General features: G+C 43.2%; 1 protein-coding gene and 1 pseudogene across 2 annotated transcripts in view; both read left to right on the forward strand.

Moving 5' to 3' along the window:
• Positions 1–4,574: 4,574 nt before the first annotated feature.
• Positions 4,575–6,364, forward strand: LOC118842147 (annotated as a pseudogene).
• Positions 6,365–12,446: 6,082 nt separating this feature from the next.
• The window catches only part of ACSS2 (acyl-CoA synthetase short chain family member 2), a 30,420-nt gene continuing 23,861 nt past the window's right edge, over positions 12,447–19,005 (forward strand). For both annotated transcript variants that reach the window (XM_036749520.1, XM_036749521.1), the window contains exons 1-2: positions 12,447–12,709; positions 15,074–15,269. In XM_036749520.1, the coding sequence (XP_036605415.1) occupies positions 12,532–12,709; positions 15,074–15,269 (374 nt within the window). In that variant the 5' untranslated portion in view covers positions 12,447–12,531. The remainder of the gene's footprint in view (positions 12,710–15,073; positions 15,270–19,005) is intronic.

Here is a 19,005-nt window from a genome sequence, read left to right on the forward strand (position 1 = left end):
TGAGTGACTTTGGGCAAGTTGCTTGACTGCTGCCTCAGTTTCTTTAATTATAAAAGGGGATCGTAATAGCAGCTACCTCACAGCTTTGTTGTGTTAAATGAGATATTTGTAAAATGCTTAGCAGGTGTCTCTGGTACAAAGTAGGTACTTTAATAAATGCTTATTCCCAGCATACTATTTGCTCTCTCTTTGTTGTTTTGTTTTGTTTCTTCTCTCTTGTGGTTCATTCCATTGGTTGTAATTCTTCTTTGCAACATGACTAATGTGAAAATATGTTTAATGTGAATGTATATGTAGAGCCTATATCAGATTGCACACAGTCTTGGAGAAGGGGGAGAAAATTTAAAACTCGAAAGTTTGTGCAACTGAATGTTGTAAACTAAAAATAAACAAATTTTTTAAAATGCTTGCTTATTCCCTTTCCTTCCCTGTGCGTTCCTTGGTGGGGTCCACATTTCCTCAGTAAGGTAACTGAGGTTTGCCTGTTTGTTAAGATTCTCATCCTTCCAGGAGACTCTTTCTTTCCCTTGGTAAGGCTCTTATCTCTCTCTCTGTGATCTGTGTCTCCCTTAAGGGTATCTCCGTTCTCCCGGTGGGATCAATATCCCCCCAGCATTAGGGTTAGGGTATTTCTCTAATGGGATCTTTAGCCTCATCTGGGAGGTTTGTGTTCCCCTCAGTGGGGTCTTGGCTCACTCACTGGGTTCTGTGTTCTTTTGGTCCTCTCTCATTCGGATTTGTGTCAACAAAGTCGGGTCTGTAGCCCCTTAGTGAGGTCTGTGTCATCGTTGTCCTCGTCTCCTCTTTGTAGTGCCCTCTTAACATATTCTGCGCCTACTCTATGGAATCAATGCTCCCTTTTGTGTGACATCTGTCATCTCAATAGTGTGTGAAATCTGTGCCCCCTCAGTCAAGCTTATATCTGTTGAGCAGGGTTGGTGTCCTCTTAGTAACCTGGAGAGCATCCAGGTGTATCAGTCTTGCAGTGGGGAGGAGATGCCAGATGTTGGTTGAACCAAGAGCTAGAAGGGAAGGGAGCTGTGCAGACCTGCAGGGAAGGAAAGAGCTCCAGCCTGATGAGGATGGGGTGGGGCAGAACAAAAGTGAGGAAACTAGGGACAGGGCAGGTGTAGCTCTACCCAGGCTTTACAGTTGGCCATAACCGATCGGAACATGGTAGGAGGGTGCCAGCTCCACCCCTCAGGCTAGAGAGCAAAGGGCCTCTGGATTAGAGGTGGAATCTCAGGCCAGGCCTGGGTGGTGTGGGTCAGATTCACCCAGCATCCCAGGAGGGGTGCTGGGCAGTGTGCATAAATAAACTGAAAATGGTGTGCTGGAAGTAAATAATAAAAATTACCCTTTATATCTGGATGTCCTTTATATTTTGCAAAGCAGTTTGCCACACAGTTAGGACAGAGTGTAAGGGAAAGAGCCCTGGGCTAGAAGCCAGGAGCTTTGGCTTCAGTTCAATCAATCCTCATTTACTAAAGAACCAACTCTCTAGGTGCCAGGCATTGTGCTAGGCACTTGGGATCCAAAGCAGAAATGAAATAGTTCCTGTCATTCAGAGGCATGCATCCCATCATGAGAGAAAATACATATTTATGTATGTATATGTTTATATTTTTATGTATTGCAAAATCACTTTGCAAAATTTATATATTGCAAAAAACAAAACAAAACGAAACAAAATATACAAAGTAATTTTTTTGGGTAGAGGGCAGAGAGAGTGGATTAAGAAAAGTTTCACATGGGTGGTGCTTAAACTGAGCCTTGGATTTAAAGAGGCAGAGGTAAGGAGACAATGACTAGATCATTGCCATGGCTTTTTAATGAATCTCTTGCCTCTTCTCTTCAATCCATTCTCCAAATTGCTACTACCAAAGTGATTTTCCTTAAGCACAGATCTGACCATGTCACTCTCTACTCAATAAACCACTAAGATAAAATAAAAACTCATTGAAATTCTATTTTGTCCCATATTTGCTATTTCTTAAATTTTTTCTGTATGATGCCTCTTTGACTTGTACTGAATGTCTCCTCCAATATCTGATTTAAGATTACAAAAGAAAACTAAAAGGACCTCAATAGTTCAGGGAAGTTGCCCCCTTTTTTAATTCTATCTAATAAAATACTTAGTAGGCCCTTAACAAATTCTCATCGACTGACTTACAAAGAAGGTATGGTTTTCATTGGTATAAGGTCATGCTAACAAGGATACATTCTTCTGTAACAATTTATGTGTCCTCTTTTTGTTTTAATAAAAGTATCTTTTCCTGCCTATGGTGTTCTATCTGATCTTGCCAAAATTGCCTTGTAAGAAACATATCTCTTTTGTTACTCTCTCTGGATCACTTTGTTCAGGAAAAGAGAATATGAAATTTACATGTCACATATGACATGTCATGTCATGTATGTCAGTTGCAAAGTTGTGAGACACACGTGTCCATCACCAACTGATGATGTGTGTTACACTCTTGAGTGAATAAACTATAGAGTCCCTGTCTGTCTATAACACATGCTAACTTATTTGTGTAGTAGCTAGGAAGGACCCTAACAATTCTTGCAACAAATACCTCCATTTAGCTTTTAAAGTATTTCACAATTTTATCCCAAACTATCTTTTCAGTACAACTGGGCATTCTCCCTTCTGCACTCTTCAATTTAGTCAAAATGGCCTTTTCTCTGTTCTTCACATGTGACAGTCCATCTTTGGTCTCTGTGCCTTGGCATTGGCTATCTCTCATGTCTGTAATGCACTATCTCCTCACCTCTGCCTCCAAGAATCCTTCTCTTCCAGGTGCGGAGTCAAGATGGCAGCAGGAAAGCAGGGACTCACTTAGGCTCTCCCCCAAATCCCTCCAAACACCTGTAAAAAATGGCTCTGAACAAAATCTAGAGCTACAGAACCCAAAAAATAACAGATGGAAGCAAGTCTCCAGCCCAAGATGGCCTGGATGTTGGCTGGGAGCAGAGCACAGACAGTTTGGACTGCACCAAGACAGACCAGGCACTGAGGAGATGGGGTGGAACAAGCCATAGGGCCCTGAATCACTGAGCTGTGGCAGCTACCAGATTTCTCAACCCATAAACTCCAAAGACAACTTAGCAGGTCAGTGGGAAAACAGCTGGATCGGGTGAGAGGAGTGTGAGGTTGGCCTCAGCCCTGGGGGTGGTAGCAGCTGTGGAAGCAGGAAGCTCCTGCGACTACTTTTTGAGCTCCAGCTGTGGCTCCTTCGGGCCTATGGCCCACCCAGTGGGAGGAATTAAGCAGCGGACCAGAGCAGGAGTGCAGGGAGCACTTTGCTGGCACAGAGGCAGGGTTCTCTTGCTTTGCCCTGCTTGGATCTGGGTCGCGGTCCTGGTTGGTGGCTCTTGGGGGAAGAGGAGTGCTGGTGTGGCAGAGCTTGCTGTGTAGAACAAGCTCTGAAAACAGCAACGCAATGCCCCTGAAGCTTGGGACAAAGCACTTGTCATTCTGAAGGCAGTCATACCCTGACAAAAACCTTAAGGGTCAAGTAATTGGCTGGGAACATGAACAGGCAGTGAAAGATTCAGACTATTGAATCTTTTTTTTTTTTGGTGACAAAGAAGATCAAAATATATAGCCAGAAGAAGTCAACAAAGTCAAAGAGCCCACATCGAAAGCCTCCAAGAAAAATATGAATTGGTCTCAGGCCATGGAAGAGCTCAAAAAGGATTTGGAAAGGCAAGTAAGAGAAGTAAAGGAAAAATTGGGAAGAGAAATGAGAGTGATGCAAGAAAATCATGAAAAACAAGTCAATGACTTGCTAAAGGAGACCCAAAAAAATACTGAAGAAAATAACACCTTAAAAAATAGACTAACCCAAATGGCAAAAGAGCTTTAAAAAGCCAATGAAGAGAAGAATGCCTTGAAAGGCAGAATGAGCCAAGTGGAAAAGGAAGTCCAAAAGACCACTGAAGAAAATACTGCCTTAAAAATTAGAATGGAGCAAGTAGAAGCTAGTGACTTTATGAGAAATCAAGAAATTATAAAACAGAACCAAAAGAATGAAGAAATGGGAGATAATGTGAAATATCTCATTGGAAAAACCGCAGACCTGGAGAATAGATCCAGGAGAGATAACTTAAAAGTAATTGGACTACCTGAAAGCCATGATGAAAAAAAGAGCCTGGACATCATCTTTCAAGAAATTATCAAGGAAAACTTCCCTGATGTTCTAGAACCAGAGAGTAAAATAGAAATTGAAAGAATCCACCAATAGCTTCTTGAAAAAGATCCTAAAAAGAAAACTCCTAGGAATATTATAGCCAAATTCCAGAGTTCCCAGGTCAAGGAGAAAATATTGCAAGCAGCCAGAAAGAAACCTAGGAAAACTTGTATGAACTGATGTAGAATGAGGTAAGCAGAGTCAGGAGATCAAGTTATACAATGACAACTATATTGTAAAGATAAACAACTTTAAAAGGCTTGGGAACTCTGATCAACACAATGACCAACCATGATTCCAGAGGACTTATGATGAAACATGCTATCTACTTCCCAATAGATAATGGACTCAGAGTACAGATTAGGACATACTTTTCTGGACATGGCTAATGCAGGAATTTTTTGCTTGACAATACAGGTTTGTAACAGGGTTGTTGTTTTTTTCTTGTTTTCTCAATGTGGGGGAGGGGGATAGGAAAAAGAGAAGGCAGATCATTTGAAAATAAAACATACTTTTAAAATACAATGTAATCTCCCCACCCCCCAGAGAAGACTGTGGCTTCATCCACACCAGAAATCAATTTTTGCCCAAGACAAGGAAGACTTCGTCCAGCATTTCTGCCAGACTGTAAAGATCCTGACAGAAGATGGGATGTGGCATCCTGAGGTGGGAGATGCCATAGCCAGACTCAAGGAGGTCCTAGAGTACAATGTCCTTGGAGGAAAATACAATCGAGGCTTGTCAGTGCTCATGGTATTCTGGGAGCTGGTGGAACCCCGAAAACAGGATGCTGACAGTCTACAGACAGCACTAGCAGTGGGCTGGTGTGTGGAGCTGCTCCAGGCTCTTTTCCTAGTAACAGATGTCATCATGAATGCTTCTCTTACCCACTGAGGACAGCCATGCTGGTATAAGAAGCTTGGCATTGGCTTGGACACCATCAATGATGCCATGTACTTGGAAGCCTGTATCTACTGCCTGCTGAAGCATTACTGCCATGAGCAGCCCTATTACCTGAAACTCATGGAACTCTTCCTACAGAGCATTTACCAGACTGAGATTGGCCAAACTCTTAATCTTATTACAGCCCCTCAGGCAAGGTTGATTGTGAGAGATAGGTAAAAGGGAAAGTTAGGTTTCCACAGAAGAGTTAATTGAGTTCCACAGAATAATTAATTGTCAGCTTGAACAAAGAAGGAGTAAAAATTAACCAGGATGAGAGTCCTCAGCCAATAGGAATAGAGTTTGTGCTTTTGCAGAAACTGCAGATCCTGGATGTTAGGAAAACTGATCTAAACTGACCAGATAACGGTCAGGGTTGAAGAGAAAGCTGGGTCAAATAGCTTAATTGGCTAGTTGAATATTACCTTACACGCCCTCAGGGAGGAGTTTTCCACCATTTCTGAACATGGGATGCATGTTGAGGAGAGGGGAACATGCCAAGGAGTTGCATGTTAGGGGCGTATAGGGAAGATTGTGACCTAGAAGGGAGCAGACCAATCTGTTCTCTGAAGGGAGGTACTGAGCTGATGGTGCATCAATCTATGTCAATCTGACAGAATAAAGTTGGTCTCACCCCTGTACTCCCCACTCCCTCTTCCTAAAGAAGGGTGGAGTCTGCTCCTGGCCAGGAATGTTTACCAATTCATTTGAATTCCTCAATAATAATAAATTGCCCTTGATTCCTGAATTTCAGTGTCAAGCGTATTTCCTAACATTGATCTTACCAGATTCACTGAGCAGAGATATAAGAACATTGTCAAATACAAGACGGCTTTCTACTCCTTCTTCTTACCATTTATTTCCTGCTGTTTTGTACATGGCAGGCATAGATAGGGAGAAAGAACACGCCAACGTCAAGAACATCCTTCTGGAGATGGGGGAATTTTTTCAAATTCAGGATGATTTTGGTGACTCCAGTATGACTGGCAAGATTGGTACTGACATCATCTGAACAAAGAAAGATGTTGGAGGAGAGTTATGGACAGAAAGGTCCAGAAAAGGTTGCCAAAGTGAAGGAACTGTATGCCAAACTTGAATTGCCTGCTCATTTCACCAAGTTTGAAGAAGAAAGTTACAGTAGACTGATGGGGTTCATTGAGAAGCATTCATCCCCCCTTCTCCCATCTATCTTCCTGGAAATGGCAAATATCTACAAACGTCAGAAGTGACCAAGGAGTTGGATGTGAGGAGGGGAGCTGGGAGGGCAGGGCACCATGTGTGGAGTTAATAAACTATGGCTCTTTTAAAAAATAAATAAAATATAATGTAAACTCATTGAGAGTAGAAATTATTTTATTTATTATATTTGGGTCTCCAGTGCTTAGAAGATTGCCAAATATATACCTAGTGTTTAAAATGCTTGTTGAAGGCAGTTTTCAGAAGAAGAAATCAAAACTATCAATAGTCATATGAAAAAAAATGCTCTAAATCACTATTGATTAGGGAAATGCAAATTAAAACAACTGAAGTACCACCTTGCACCCATCATATTGGCTAATGTGACAGAAAAGCAAAATGACAAATGCTGGAGGGGATGTAGAAAAGTAGGGACACTAATGGAATGTGGGTGGAGTTGGGAACTAGTTCAACCATTCTGAAGGGCAATATAGAACTATGCCCATGAACCCCAATTTGGAACAGAGTCTGTACTAAGAAAGAGACAAACGAAATTAGGTTGCATGTGTCCATGGTTTAATTTCTCTCAAGCTGGCTTGACATGCATTGCGTGGGAATTACAATGCACAACTAGGCCCCACCCTGAGGGGGCCAGTTCAGAACTGGCTTGATTTGGGGATACAGGTTATATGCCTTTCAAAGAGTAGGTCTTCCCAAAGGGTTCCAATCAATTCTGGTCAACATGCTGGGAGGTAGTCTGTATCAAAATGAGGTCTTGAGTTCCTGACTTGGGTCACTTAATCCTGATCAAAGAGACATCAATTTCCGTATAACCTATCTTGACAATAGGGAGGAATAAACATTTTCTCTGACCTGTCTGGGCAACATTATGAGCAGGAATAGACCTATTTGGATTAGATCTTAATGTCCTTCTGAAGGACTGAACTTTGAAAGAAAGGGGGATGGGGAAGCTCTGAGTTTCCAAGATAATGATTACTAAGAAAAATCATTTTTCACAGCCCAAAGGCCTATAAGACCATGACCAAGACCATGACCCTTTGACCAACAATATGACTACTAGTTCTGTACCCCAAAGAGATCAAAAGAAAAAGGAAAAGGACCTATGTGTACAAAAAATATTTATAGCAGCTCTTTTTGTGGTGGCAAAGAATTGGACATCGAAGAGATGCCCATCAATCGGGGAATGGCTGAACAAGTGGTGGTATATGATTGTGATGGAATGCTAGTGTGCGCTAAGAAATGATGAGCAGGATGCTTTCAGAAAAACCTGGGAAGACTTATGTGAACTGATGCAAAGTGAAATGAGGAGAGTATCATACATAGAAACAGTAATATTGTATGGTGATCAAGTGTGAATAAGTCAGCTATTCTCAGCAATACAGTGATCCAAGACAATTCTGAAGGACTTATGATGAAAAATGCTATCCACCTTCAGAGAAAGAACCGATGGAGTCTGATTGTAGATTGAAGCATATTTTTTTTTACTTTATTATTGTTTTTTGTCTGCATTTTCTTTTGCAACATGGCTAATATGAAAATGTTTTGCGTGATTGCACATGTATAACATATCAAATTGCTTGCTGTCTCAGGGAGGGGGAGGGGAGGGAGGGACAGAGTTTGGAACACAAAATTTTAAAAAGCAAATATTAAAAATGTTTGTTTATATGTAATTGAAAAAAGAATAAAATAAAAATTAAATGTAAAAAATGCCTATTGATTGATTAATTGTAGGCATGAGATTCAACCAAAGCAAAGATATAAAAACAGGAAATGAACGGTCATATATGAAAATCAGAAAGAAGACCCACATGGCATGGTCGGGACCACGTAGTGAAAAGCTTTAAATGCCAAACAGAGTAGTTTATATTTTATCCTACAGGCCAATAAGGAGACACTGGAGTTAATTAAGGAGGAAGGTGATGTGGTCAGATCCATTCTTTTGGGAAATCTCTTTGGCTAATGAGTGGAGGAAGGTGTGGCTTGGGGAAAGAGGAGTCATTGAGACCAATTAGGAGCCTGTGGTAAAAGTCCAGGTGAAAAGTAATGAGGGCCTGAACTAGGGTGGTTGCTGTGTGAGTGAAGGGAAGGGGTTGGATGAATGAGATGTTGTAGAAGTAGAAATGAAAAGATGCACTGTGACAGTAATAGAGAAGTCTCGGAGAGTGGTGGGTTTTGGGAAAAAGATATTGAATTCCATTTTGGACACATTAAGGTTGAGAGGCCTGTTGGGGGGGATATATACTTCAAAGTGTCCAATAGGCAGCTGGTGTTGTGGGGACTCTCCTGAGCCTTTAATGCTTAGAAAAGAGCCTTGGGCTGGATCTATAGATTAGGGAGTCATCTGCATTGTGAGTATGTTGAAATCTGTGGGAGATGATAAGATCACCAAGTGAGAGTGTAGAGAAAAAAAGAGAAGAGGACCTAGATCAGAGTCTTGGGTACCACCCACAGCTGGAGTAACTGTGGATAATGATCCACAAAGAGAACAGAGGAGGATTGGTTAAACAGTGAAGGAGTGGAATTGAGAGAGAACAGTGCCACGAAACCCAGAAAGGAGAAATTATTCAGCAGGGTATTTGGTTGGTCAACAGTGTCAAAGGTGAGAGAAGTAAAGGATGGTAACTGAGAAAAGGCCCTATGATTTGGCAGTTGAGATCATTAGAAACTTTACAGAAAGCAGTTTCTGTTGAGTAGTAGGGTCAGAAGCCAGACTGCATAGAGTGAGAACTGAGAGAGGAGAGGCAATGGATGCAAATGTACTTTTTATTATTTTATTTATTAAGTGCCTACTAGGCACAAAGCACTGGGGGTACAGAGACAAAAAAAATAGCTTCTGACCTAAAGATTTCACTCTGCTGGGGAATGCAACATGTAAACAGATAAGGAAATACATGATATTTTGATGATGGAGAGACAGCATTAAAAATTGAAAAATTTGCAACTCAAAATCTTATGGAAGTGAATGTTGAAAACTAAAAATAAATAACTAAATTTAATTTAAAAAAAGATAACAGCCATTAAAAAAGTGAAATAAAAAGCTGAATCATAGAATTATAGATTTAGAATTTAATCAGTCTATTGATCAACAAGTGTTTAAGTGCCTACTGTGTGCCTGGGAACTAGATGATGGGAATTAGAGATGCAAAGACAAAAATACAAGTCCCTGCTCTCCAAGAGGGCATTCTATAGGTAAAGACACATACACATATCAGTATATACAAAATAAGAATACACAGGGGTAGTTAGGTGGTACAGTGGATAGAACACAGGACCTGAGCTCAATTCTGACCTCAGACACTTAGTAGCTATGTGATCCCAGGCAAATCTCTTCACCTCTGTTGCTTCAGTTTCCTTGACTATAAAATGGGGATAATAAATAGCATTTCTCTGCCAGGGTGACCCTGAACAAGTCATTTAATCACGATTACCTAAAAAAAAAAGATATACTGTACAAGGTAATTTTTTTTGGTAGTAGGCACTATCAGGCTGTAAGTCTTGGGAAAGGCCTTATGTAAGAAGTGCTGATTGAACTGAGCTTTGAAGGAAACTAGGGATTCTAAAAGGCAGATGTGAGGAGTGAGTGCATTCCAGGCATGGGGGTCGGCCTGGGCAAAGGTATGCATATAAACAGGAGATGAGTGTTCAGTGTGAAGAACAAAACAGGTTTAGGTGGACCCAAGAGTCCTGAAGGCGAATAACAGAAGAGACCTCAGGGTTCACCTAGTCCTATCTCCTCATTTTACAAATGAGAAAGCTGAGACCCAGCAATGTTCAGGTCACCGAGGTAGTGACAGTGCTAGGATTTAAACTCAGGTCCTCTGACACCAGATGCAGTGTTCTTTTTCTTAAAAAAAAAAAAAAAAAAAAGATAAGGGGTAGAAGGAGGGAGAGAATTTGGAATAGAAAATATATTTTTTTAAAGGACAGAGACAGGACCTATGATTTCATTAGTAGGGACATCCTTGGTAAGAAAGCTCCCTCTACACACTACAGATGTGCACCTTCTCAGCTTAGATTGTTGCTTAGGGCATTGAGCAATGACTTGCTCAGGGTCACACAGCCAATTTATATTAGAGGTGAGACTTGAACCCAAGTCTCCCTGGCTTTGAGGCTAGCTGCCATGCTGCCTCATAATGGCAGGAATAATCTAACACAAGTCTCCTAATTCCAAGGGCTAATGTGCTTTTCACTACAGCATGAATCTAGACTCCAAAACCAATTTTGGATACCAAAGTAAAAAACTTGAACCTTAGTTCTGCCACTCAGCTGTTAAGTGATTTTCTCACTTATGATTCAGTCATGATATTTTGAAAAACATTTTTTATTAATGGCTAGATTAGAAAAGACTTTGCATAGGAGGTTTCAATTGAACTGGACCTCGAGGGAAGCTAATAGACATGAAAGTAAGGAGGGAATGAATTCTGGATATGAAGAAAAGAGATAGGAAATGGAATTTTTAAAAATTTTAAGTTCCAAATTCCCTCCCTCCCTCCAACCCCTCCAGAAGGCAAGAAATACAATACCCATTATAAATATGAAGTCATGCAAACCTTATTTCTACATTAGCCATGTTCACTCACAAATGCACACAAAATAAAAACAAAAAAAGAAAGAGAAAAAATATGCTTCTATTTGCACTGAGTACCTCAGTTCTCTATCTGGAGGTGGATAGCATTTTTCATTTCCTGGGATGTCAGTTTGTAAGGCAATTAAGAGGCCAGTTTGACTGGAAAACAAAGTGCAAGAAGGAGGTTAACATGTAATAATGAAATATTTTGGAGCCAGTTGATAGAGGAGTTTAAAAGACAGGCCAAAAAATTTGCAGTATTTTATTCTAGAAGCAATAGGCAGCCACTAAAGGTTTTGGGGGCGGAGAGTGACATGGTCAGACCTGTGCTTGAGGAAGATGATTTGGGCATCTGTATGGAGGTCAGGTCAGAGTGGAGACATCTAGGAGGGGAGTACAATAGTCCAGGTGAGAGGCAATGAGGTTCTAAACTAGGGTACTGGTAGTGTGAACCCAGAGGAGACAGATTCAAATGATGTGGGGGTAGAATCACCAGGGCTTCTAAACTAAATGGATACGAAAATAAAGGGAAAGGAAAAAGAGCCAATGATGCAAGTCAAGGTTGCACATTGCGGTGATGGGAGATATGATGGTGACTTCAACAAGAGTAAGGAAGTTTGGAGGAATGGTTGGGTTTGGGGTGTGTGAAGGCAAAAATAATGAGTTCTATTTTGGACACGCTGCATGTGAGGTGCTGATTTTAGTCCCAGTTAGTAACTCACAGGGTGACTTTATACATTTCCCCCCTTTCTGAACCTCAGTTCCTCCATTTGTAAAACGAAGGAGTTGGACCGGATGATCGCTAATCCTCCTCCCAGCTATTACAATTTATGAGTCTATGACTGGGAGTGAGTTGGGTAAGTTGGTTTGAGGAGGTAAGGGCTTGGGCGGGGGAGGGGGTGGGGGATGGGAGGTGGGGTTAGGGTTCAGGGACTCTCTTGTCTCTGAGGTAGGGGTTCTTTCAGTCCTGAGAGTTGAAGGTTTACTCCTGGGGTGGTGTCTCTATCCAGAGTGGAGATGGGGAGGGAGGTCTCCATACCTAGGGTGGAGAGTGGTGAGCTCTGTCCAGGGGGTTGCAGCGGCATTCTGCCCCCAGGCTTAAGGTGGTGGTGGGGGGTGTCTAAGTCTATTTGAGGTTGGAGGAGGCTCCACTTGCAGGGCCTGGAGGAGGGGGTTGGGGGATATTTGTTTTCAGGACCTGTTGAGAGTAGTGTCTGTCCTTTGAGCTGGAGGATGGTCAGACCCTAGCATGGGACCCCCTACCCCGCCTCCATCAGGTGGGGTGATAGTCACCTCTTCTAGCGCTATCACACAGAGGGAGCTCACGTTCCGCCCATTGGTAGCCCCGACCAGGTCCCGCCTACATGACCTGGCCCCTCCCCCTTCCTATATCCCTGGCCTATCTCCTTCCTTCTCTTTCCCACTTGGGCTCCGCCCTGGCGTGGCCCCGCCCCACCCCTTGTCAACGGAGCCCCACCCCATGTCAGGCCCCTCCCCTTCCCGTTTGGCCCCGCCCCCGATCGGGCGGGGCTGTTTTCCCTCAGAGCTGGTCAGGGTGAGGTAGTGGCAGTGACTGGCCAGAGGGCGCCGGGACAACCGGACAGTGACAGAGACGGGCTGGGACTAGGAGAGATGGGGCTGCCTGAGGAAAGGAGCGGTACCGGGAATGGGAGCGGGAGCGGCAGCGGGAGCGGGAGTGGGGAGCGGACGCGGAGCTGGTCCCCGCCGCCGGAGCTCAGCCGCACCGCGCACGTCCCTTCCATGGCGCGCTACCGGGAACTGCACGGGCGATCGGTGCTGGAGCCTCGGGGTGAGTGTGCCCCTCTGCGCCTGCGCCTCCGCGCCCCAGGGAGTTGCTGGGGGGGCGGTGTTCTGGGAGCTTGGGAGACGCGGAGGAGGGGCTGTAAGGGGAGGAGAATGGAGGGGAGGTCTGTGTGGAGGGGGTTCTTTGGTGGGGAGAGGGGAAGATGATTATTCGGGAGTCAGAGCAGACGGTTGGAGGGAGTTGGTGGGAAGGAGGTATGGGTGACCGGAGAGACCCCAGGAGATGATAGAGGAAGGTTGATTTGGAGGGCGAAGGAGGGGGAAAGGAGATTTGCCAAAGTGGGATGTCAGGGGGACAAGAATTAGAGAAAAGGTGTGAGATGGAAGGGAAAGGTGGAAACTTCTGCCCCACCTGGGTTTGAGACTGTTTCTCTTCCTTAGCCCTTCCTCCTCACAGCAAGCATCCTCTTATTTCCTGATCCGCCAGTATTTTCAGATTGTCTTGTTTACTTATCTGTATGCTTGGTGTGTTACCCCCGTGAAAACCGCTTGAGGGCAAGGACTATTTGTTTTTGGTCTTTGTCCCGTCTCGCTCCCACAGTACCTGTACAATAGTAGACAGTCAATGTATATTAAATTGAATTAGGAGTCAGGAAACCTGAGTTCTAATCTTTATGACGCCAGGGAAGTAATTTCTTTGAACTTCATTTTCCTAATTTACAAAATGAGTTGAGCTAAATGATCTCTTAAGTTTCCTCCCAGTTCTGTGGTCTACCTGTCTCCTTTCCCATTTCAGCTTCCTTCCCTACTTCTTCAATTCTTTAATTTCCAACTTCTTTTTGGGAGTTTCTACCTCTCAGGCTTAACCTTGTCTACAGCTAAGACCTATCATCTTCCCTCACCCAACTTGTTCCTTCTGACTGACTTTCCTATGACTATTAGCAACGTTGTCGTCTCCCCAAGTCATTCAGACTTGAAATTTTCATCATTAAAAGTCATGTTTGACTGTTCCCTCTCTCAGTTATGCACATCCAGTCACCAAGTCCTGTTTGTTCTTCCTTCAAAATGTGTTTCAAATTTGCCCTTCCTTTCTGTTACTACTGCCAACACCCTGATTAAAATCTTTGTTCTGTTGCCTCTCCCCTGGACTATTGCAATAGGTGCCTAACTTCCCTTCTCCAGTCTCTCCACCCTCCTATCCATCCTATGCTTTCTGCCAGTTTAATATTCCTTATAGGCAGCTATGGTTAAGACACTTCCCCATTCAAAAACATTCTGTGTCTCCCAGGCTTAACCTGGCACTCAAAACCCTCCACAAGCCTGTCTTCTCAGTGTCTCATATACCATGTTTAGTCCTGTCTTCATGCCTCTGTACATGTCAAATCTACAGTGGTTGCCATTGCTTCTGTCCCCTTTATGAACCCATTCCCTCTTCCTTTTACTGTTCTAGCCCATACCATCCTTTATTTGCCTGCTCAAATCCAGCCTCTTTCAGGAAACCTCTCTCAACCTCCAAAGTCCACACTGATTTAATGATGATAATAATCAATAGCGCCCATTCTCATAGTGTTTTATGGTTTATAAATTGATTTATATACACAATCTCATTGGAATCTCACAACAGCCCTTTGAAGTAGATAACCCCAGTGTTATCCCCATTTTATAGACGTGGAAACTGAATCTCAGAGAGGTGAAATAGCTGAGAAAGAACTGCCTAGGGGCCAAGTCCCATTTCCTCCTACTCTCTGCTGTCCCCCTGATTTCCCTTCCCCGAATTCCTACAGCATTTACAATCTGTACCAAACAATCTAGCTCTTGATGTTGTTCTGTCTTGTGACAAAGGCAGCAGGAGCTCAGGAGAGCTCCATGGGGGCCCAGAGAAAGCTGGATCTGAGCTAAGCCTTGAACAGCAAAGAGGCAGCATGTCACAGTGGATAGAAAACTGGCCGTGGAACCAAGAAGACTTGGGTTCAAGACCTGTCTCAAACACAAATTGGCTGTGTAATCCTGAGTGGGTTACTGATCTCTCAGTGCTCTAGGCAGTTCTTTAAGACTGTAAGTTACAAAGGGAATGAGGACTTGCATAGGAAGAGGGAGTTTCCCCACTCAGGAGTTATCTATAACTAATGAAACCTGAGGGTCCAGTCCCTATCCCTATTCCCTTGAAAGGCAGGAGTGGGACAGGCGAAGCAAGGGAGAAGGAGTTGTGGAAAGGGAGCAGTAGGAGCTAAGAGGGAATAGGGAGGAACCCAGTGCCAGCTGCAGTTGGTGGAACTTTAGGGAGATGAAACAGGGTGACATTGGAAGGGAGATGTTTGGACTTGGTCCTTAGACTTGGTCCCCTGTGTGATCAAAAAAATAATGATTTCTGGGAAGCTAAGCCATAATCTGACTTTCTTTTTCTATACAGAGTTTTGGGGAGAAATTGCTAAGGAATTTTACTGGAAAACTCCATGTTCTGGCCCCTTCCTTCAGTATAATTTTGATGTGACCAAAGGGAAGATCTTCATTGAATGGATGAAGGGAGCAACTACCAACATCTGCTACAACGTGCTAGACCGAAATGTTATTGAGAAGAACCTTGGAGACCGAGTGGCCTTTTACTGGTAAAAACATCTGGTTCCTAGTCCCAGGAAATAGCATCCTATGCAGTATGAGCCAGAGTAAAAGCTAGGGTGGAAACTGGAAAAGGGCAACTCTGGCTTCTCTCTTATTCATGCATACATGGGGACCAGGCTGTCTCTGTTCTTCCCTCCTACAATCTGCTTCCATCCCCACTGGAGAGTCTGTAGTCCCAGTGCCCCTTGCTGGGTATCATACACTTGAATGTGGATAGGACCTTGCTAATGTTGTATTCTGGGGTTTGTTTGTTTTTTTTTTTGCCTCCCTCAGTAGGTGCCCTAGGAAAACGCTGGAGGTTAGGGCAAGTAACAGTCCTGGTTGCTTAGTCTTCTGCAGTATGGTATGCTGGAAAGAGCCCTGGCAGGTCATCAGGAAACCTGGGTTTTAGTGACTTTAGTCAGTCACCTAAATGCTATGGGCCTGAGTTTCCTTATATTTAAAATGGGGATAATAATACCTTCTTTGCCTGCCCAAAGGCTCCAATCTTTGTGAGAATCACAAAAGGCATGACATCGGATTTAGAATCAGAGGACCTCAATTCAAATCCTGACTTTGCCACTCACTCATAGCCTTTGTGACCGTGGGTAAGTCATTTTACCCCTCTGAACCTCAGTTCCTTATCTGTAAAATAAGAAGCTTGAACTAGATGGTCTTTATGGTCCTTACCAGCTCCAGGTCTATGGTTCTGTGAAATGAGATTGTCACCATGAAAATGCTTTGAAAAGTTATTATTGCTCTCAAAGTATGATGGGCTGTTATGGTTATCTTATATTTATTATTTATCCTGATCTTGTCTCCAGCACCACTCAACTGTTTTCTCTTGGTCGCTGTTCAGCCTCCAGGTTGCAGTCCTTTCCTGTGGGCTCAGGCTACCTCCTGAGCATCTTGGAGACATCCTAGACCATTAAAGACCAGCCAGGAATGAACATTTAACTGCCAGGACCCAGGAGACTTTACCTGGGCACTGTTGCCGGGTCCTTTATAGTGATGTATAGGTGTTAGCTGCTGTTACTGTTACTTGGCTGGAGCCTTGAAATCTTGTGTCCACCCCCTGGATAAGGTGATAGACTGGAAGAGCAGAGGTTATTCATTCACAGGGCAAGAGAGGATCTAGAAGGCAGGAAGGCAGATGGGAAGTTGGGACAGTTACTCAGTCAATAAGCATCCTTATTGAACCTACTGTGTGCCTAGCCTGAGGCTAAGTTATGTCATCGTGGAGAGGAAGAAGACCTGACTCTTACTCCTGAGTGTCTCACAGTCTGATTGGGGAAATGAAACTGACACAGGAAACAAATTTGAGAGAACAATTAAATGCTATTTCAGAAAAATGAAGCTATCAGGGAAGGTTTCACAGGATAAAAAGGGCTGGAGCTGGGCCTTGAAGACTATGTAGAATTCAGGTGGTGGGACAGAAGATGTCTTCCAAAGAAGAGGGTTTGTGTGAGCTAAGATTCAGAGGCCGTAATGATGATGGGAGATGTGAGGGGCTAGGACACTGGCCTGGCTAGAGGGTACATGAAGGAGAACAGTTGGGGGTCAGGCTGAAAAGTAGCTAGATGGTGGAAGCCTTGAATGCTAAACCAAGAAATCTGGCAATTATCCATGAGCAGCTGAAAGATTTGGGGGCAAAGGAATGACACAGACTTGTTCATTAGGAAAATTAATTTGGCCTCCTGTACAGGAGGGATTGGAAAAGGCTAAGAGAGCAGTTAGATTCTTGCAATAGTCTATGAAATGGGTAATGAGGGTCTAGTTTAGGGTCAGAGTAGTAAGCATAGAGAAATGGGGATAGATTTGAGAGATTTTACAAAACAGGCTTTATAGGGCCTTGACAAATCTGCATGTAGAACTTTTAGTTTTGAAAAAGTATTAGCTCCTTTTATCCCAGAACCTCATATGTCTCTCTCTTCCTCCAAACTAGTCAATAACCCTAGCCAGTAACTTCACAGCTATTGGGCTTCAGAAGTAGGACTGTGTGTGTGTGTGTGTGTTGGAAGTAAGTAGGAAGGGGAGGAGGCAATGGGGGCATTTGGGGACTGGAGTGGGGGTCTGAGGGCGGGTCAGTATTAGAGGAATAGGGCTGGGTTTTGAAAGGGACTGTGGATAAGGGGTCATCACTGATCCTTTAGTGATTTCTGCATCACTGCCTCTTACTGCATGGCCTTAGGATGTCTGGGGGAAGCCCCTAGTCTAAACTTGCCATTTCTTGTGAGCCACCCCTCTGCCTTTGCTCTCAGTGGTCTGCTACTGTCCCAAGTCCCCTGCAGCCATTGCTATTAGTCAGAGATTCTAGTATTGCAGCAGGATGGTGGCTGGGGCTAAGAGCCTGTTGAAAGGTCTCCCTCCTGCCCTGGTTGGACAAGGTCAGCTGAAATTACTTTTCTCCCTTTTGCCAGCTCCTGGACCTATTTCAAACCTTCGCTTTGAAACTAGAGATGCTGAGGAACTGATGACCTTGTGGGTAACCTTGAAGGCTCTGCTTCCTACTTGCTGACCTTAAGCACCAGAGGGCTGAGCTCCTCCAGATGGCTCTGAGCTTTGGGTCTCAGAATGTGAGATTTAGGATCCTAGGTAGGGTGGGTTGGTGGTGAAAAAAAACCCACAGAGAGGAAAGAAGAAGTTAGATTTGGTCATGAGAGGAAAATCAGATTCTAGTGGGGTTCCACGTATCTGGGGTATATCTAAGTCCATGTAAGTCCCTATATGTGTTAGGATTGGGGAGAGTGTGGATGTACTGCTCATATCTATGTTCTAAGGCTGTGTGCGCGTGTGTGGGTGTGTGTGTGTGTGTGTGTGTGTGTGTGTGTGTGTGTGTGTGTGTGTGTGTGTGTAGAGGGGCAGAGAGAGAGACTCATTTTGTCTTGGCCGAGTGTCCATGGCATCTCTAGGCAAAGAATCACTAACCCTAAGGCCACAGGACCTTGACTCAAAGTGCATCCTTTTTCCTGTGTCCCCTCTCCAAGATGCCACAGTCTCCTCAAGTGTCCTGGCTTTATCATTTCTCTACTCTTTCTTTTTTCTTTATAAAAATATATTTTTAATTATTTTATTAAACATTTCCTGATTACATGTAAAAAAATTTAACATCCATTTTTTAACAATTTAAATTCCAAATTATCTCCTTCCTAATTGCCCCAGACTCTGCCTTAAGAAGGTAAGCAATTGGATTTGTTACACTTGTGATGTCATGCAAACCACATTTTCATATTAGGCAGTTGCAAAAGAAAACACAGACAAAAAAAGAAAGAAAAAATGGAAAAAATAAAAAAGTATACTTCACTCTGCACTCACAGTTCATCACTTCTCTCTCAGGAGATGGATAGCATTTTCATCAAGGGTCTTCTGGAATTATCTTGGATCATTGTCTTGATCAGAGTAGCTAAATCTTTCAGAGTTGATCATCCTTGCAATATTGGTATTACCGTGTATGTTTTCCTGGTTCTGCTACCTTCCCTTTGAATGATTTCATAGAAGTCTTTGCAGGTTCTTCTGAAACAATCCTGCAGGTGATTTCTTATAGAGCAATATATTCCTTCATAATCATATATAACCACTTGTTCAGTCATTCCCCAATTGTTGGGCCTTCCTTTGATTTCCAATTCATTGTGACCACAAAAAGAGCTACTGTAAATATTTTTATACAAATAGGTCCTTTTACTTTTTTTCTTTTTTTGATCCCTTTGGGATACAGATATTTCTTTTATAAGAGTGGTATTTCTG

Source organism: Trichosurus vulpecula, chromosome 3 (genome assembly GCF_011100635.1).
Source record: "Trichosurus vulpecula isolate mTriVul1 chromosome 3, mTriVul1.pri, whole genome shotgun sequence".
NCBI classification, from domain to species: domain Eukaryota; kingdom Metazoa; phylum Chordata; class Mammalia; order Diprotodontia; family Phalangeridae; genus Trichosurus; species Trichosurus vulpecula.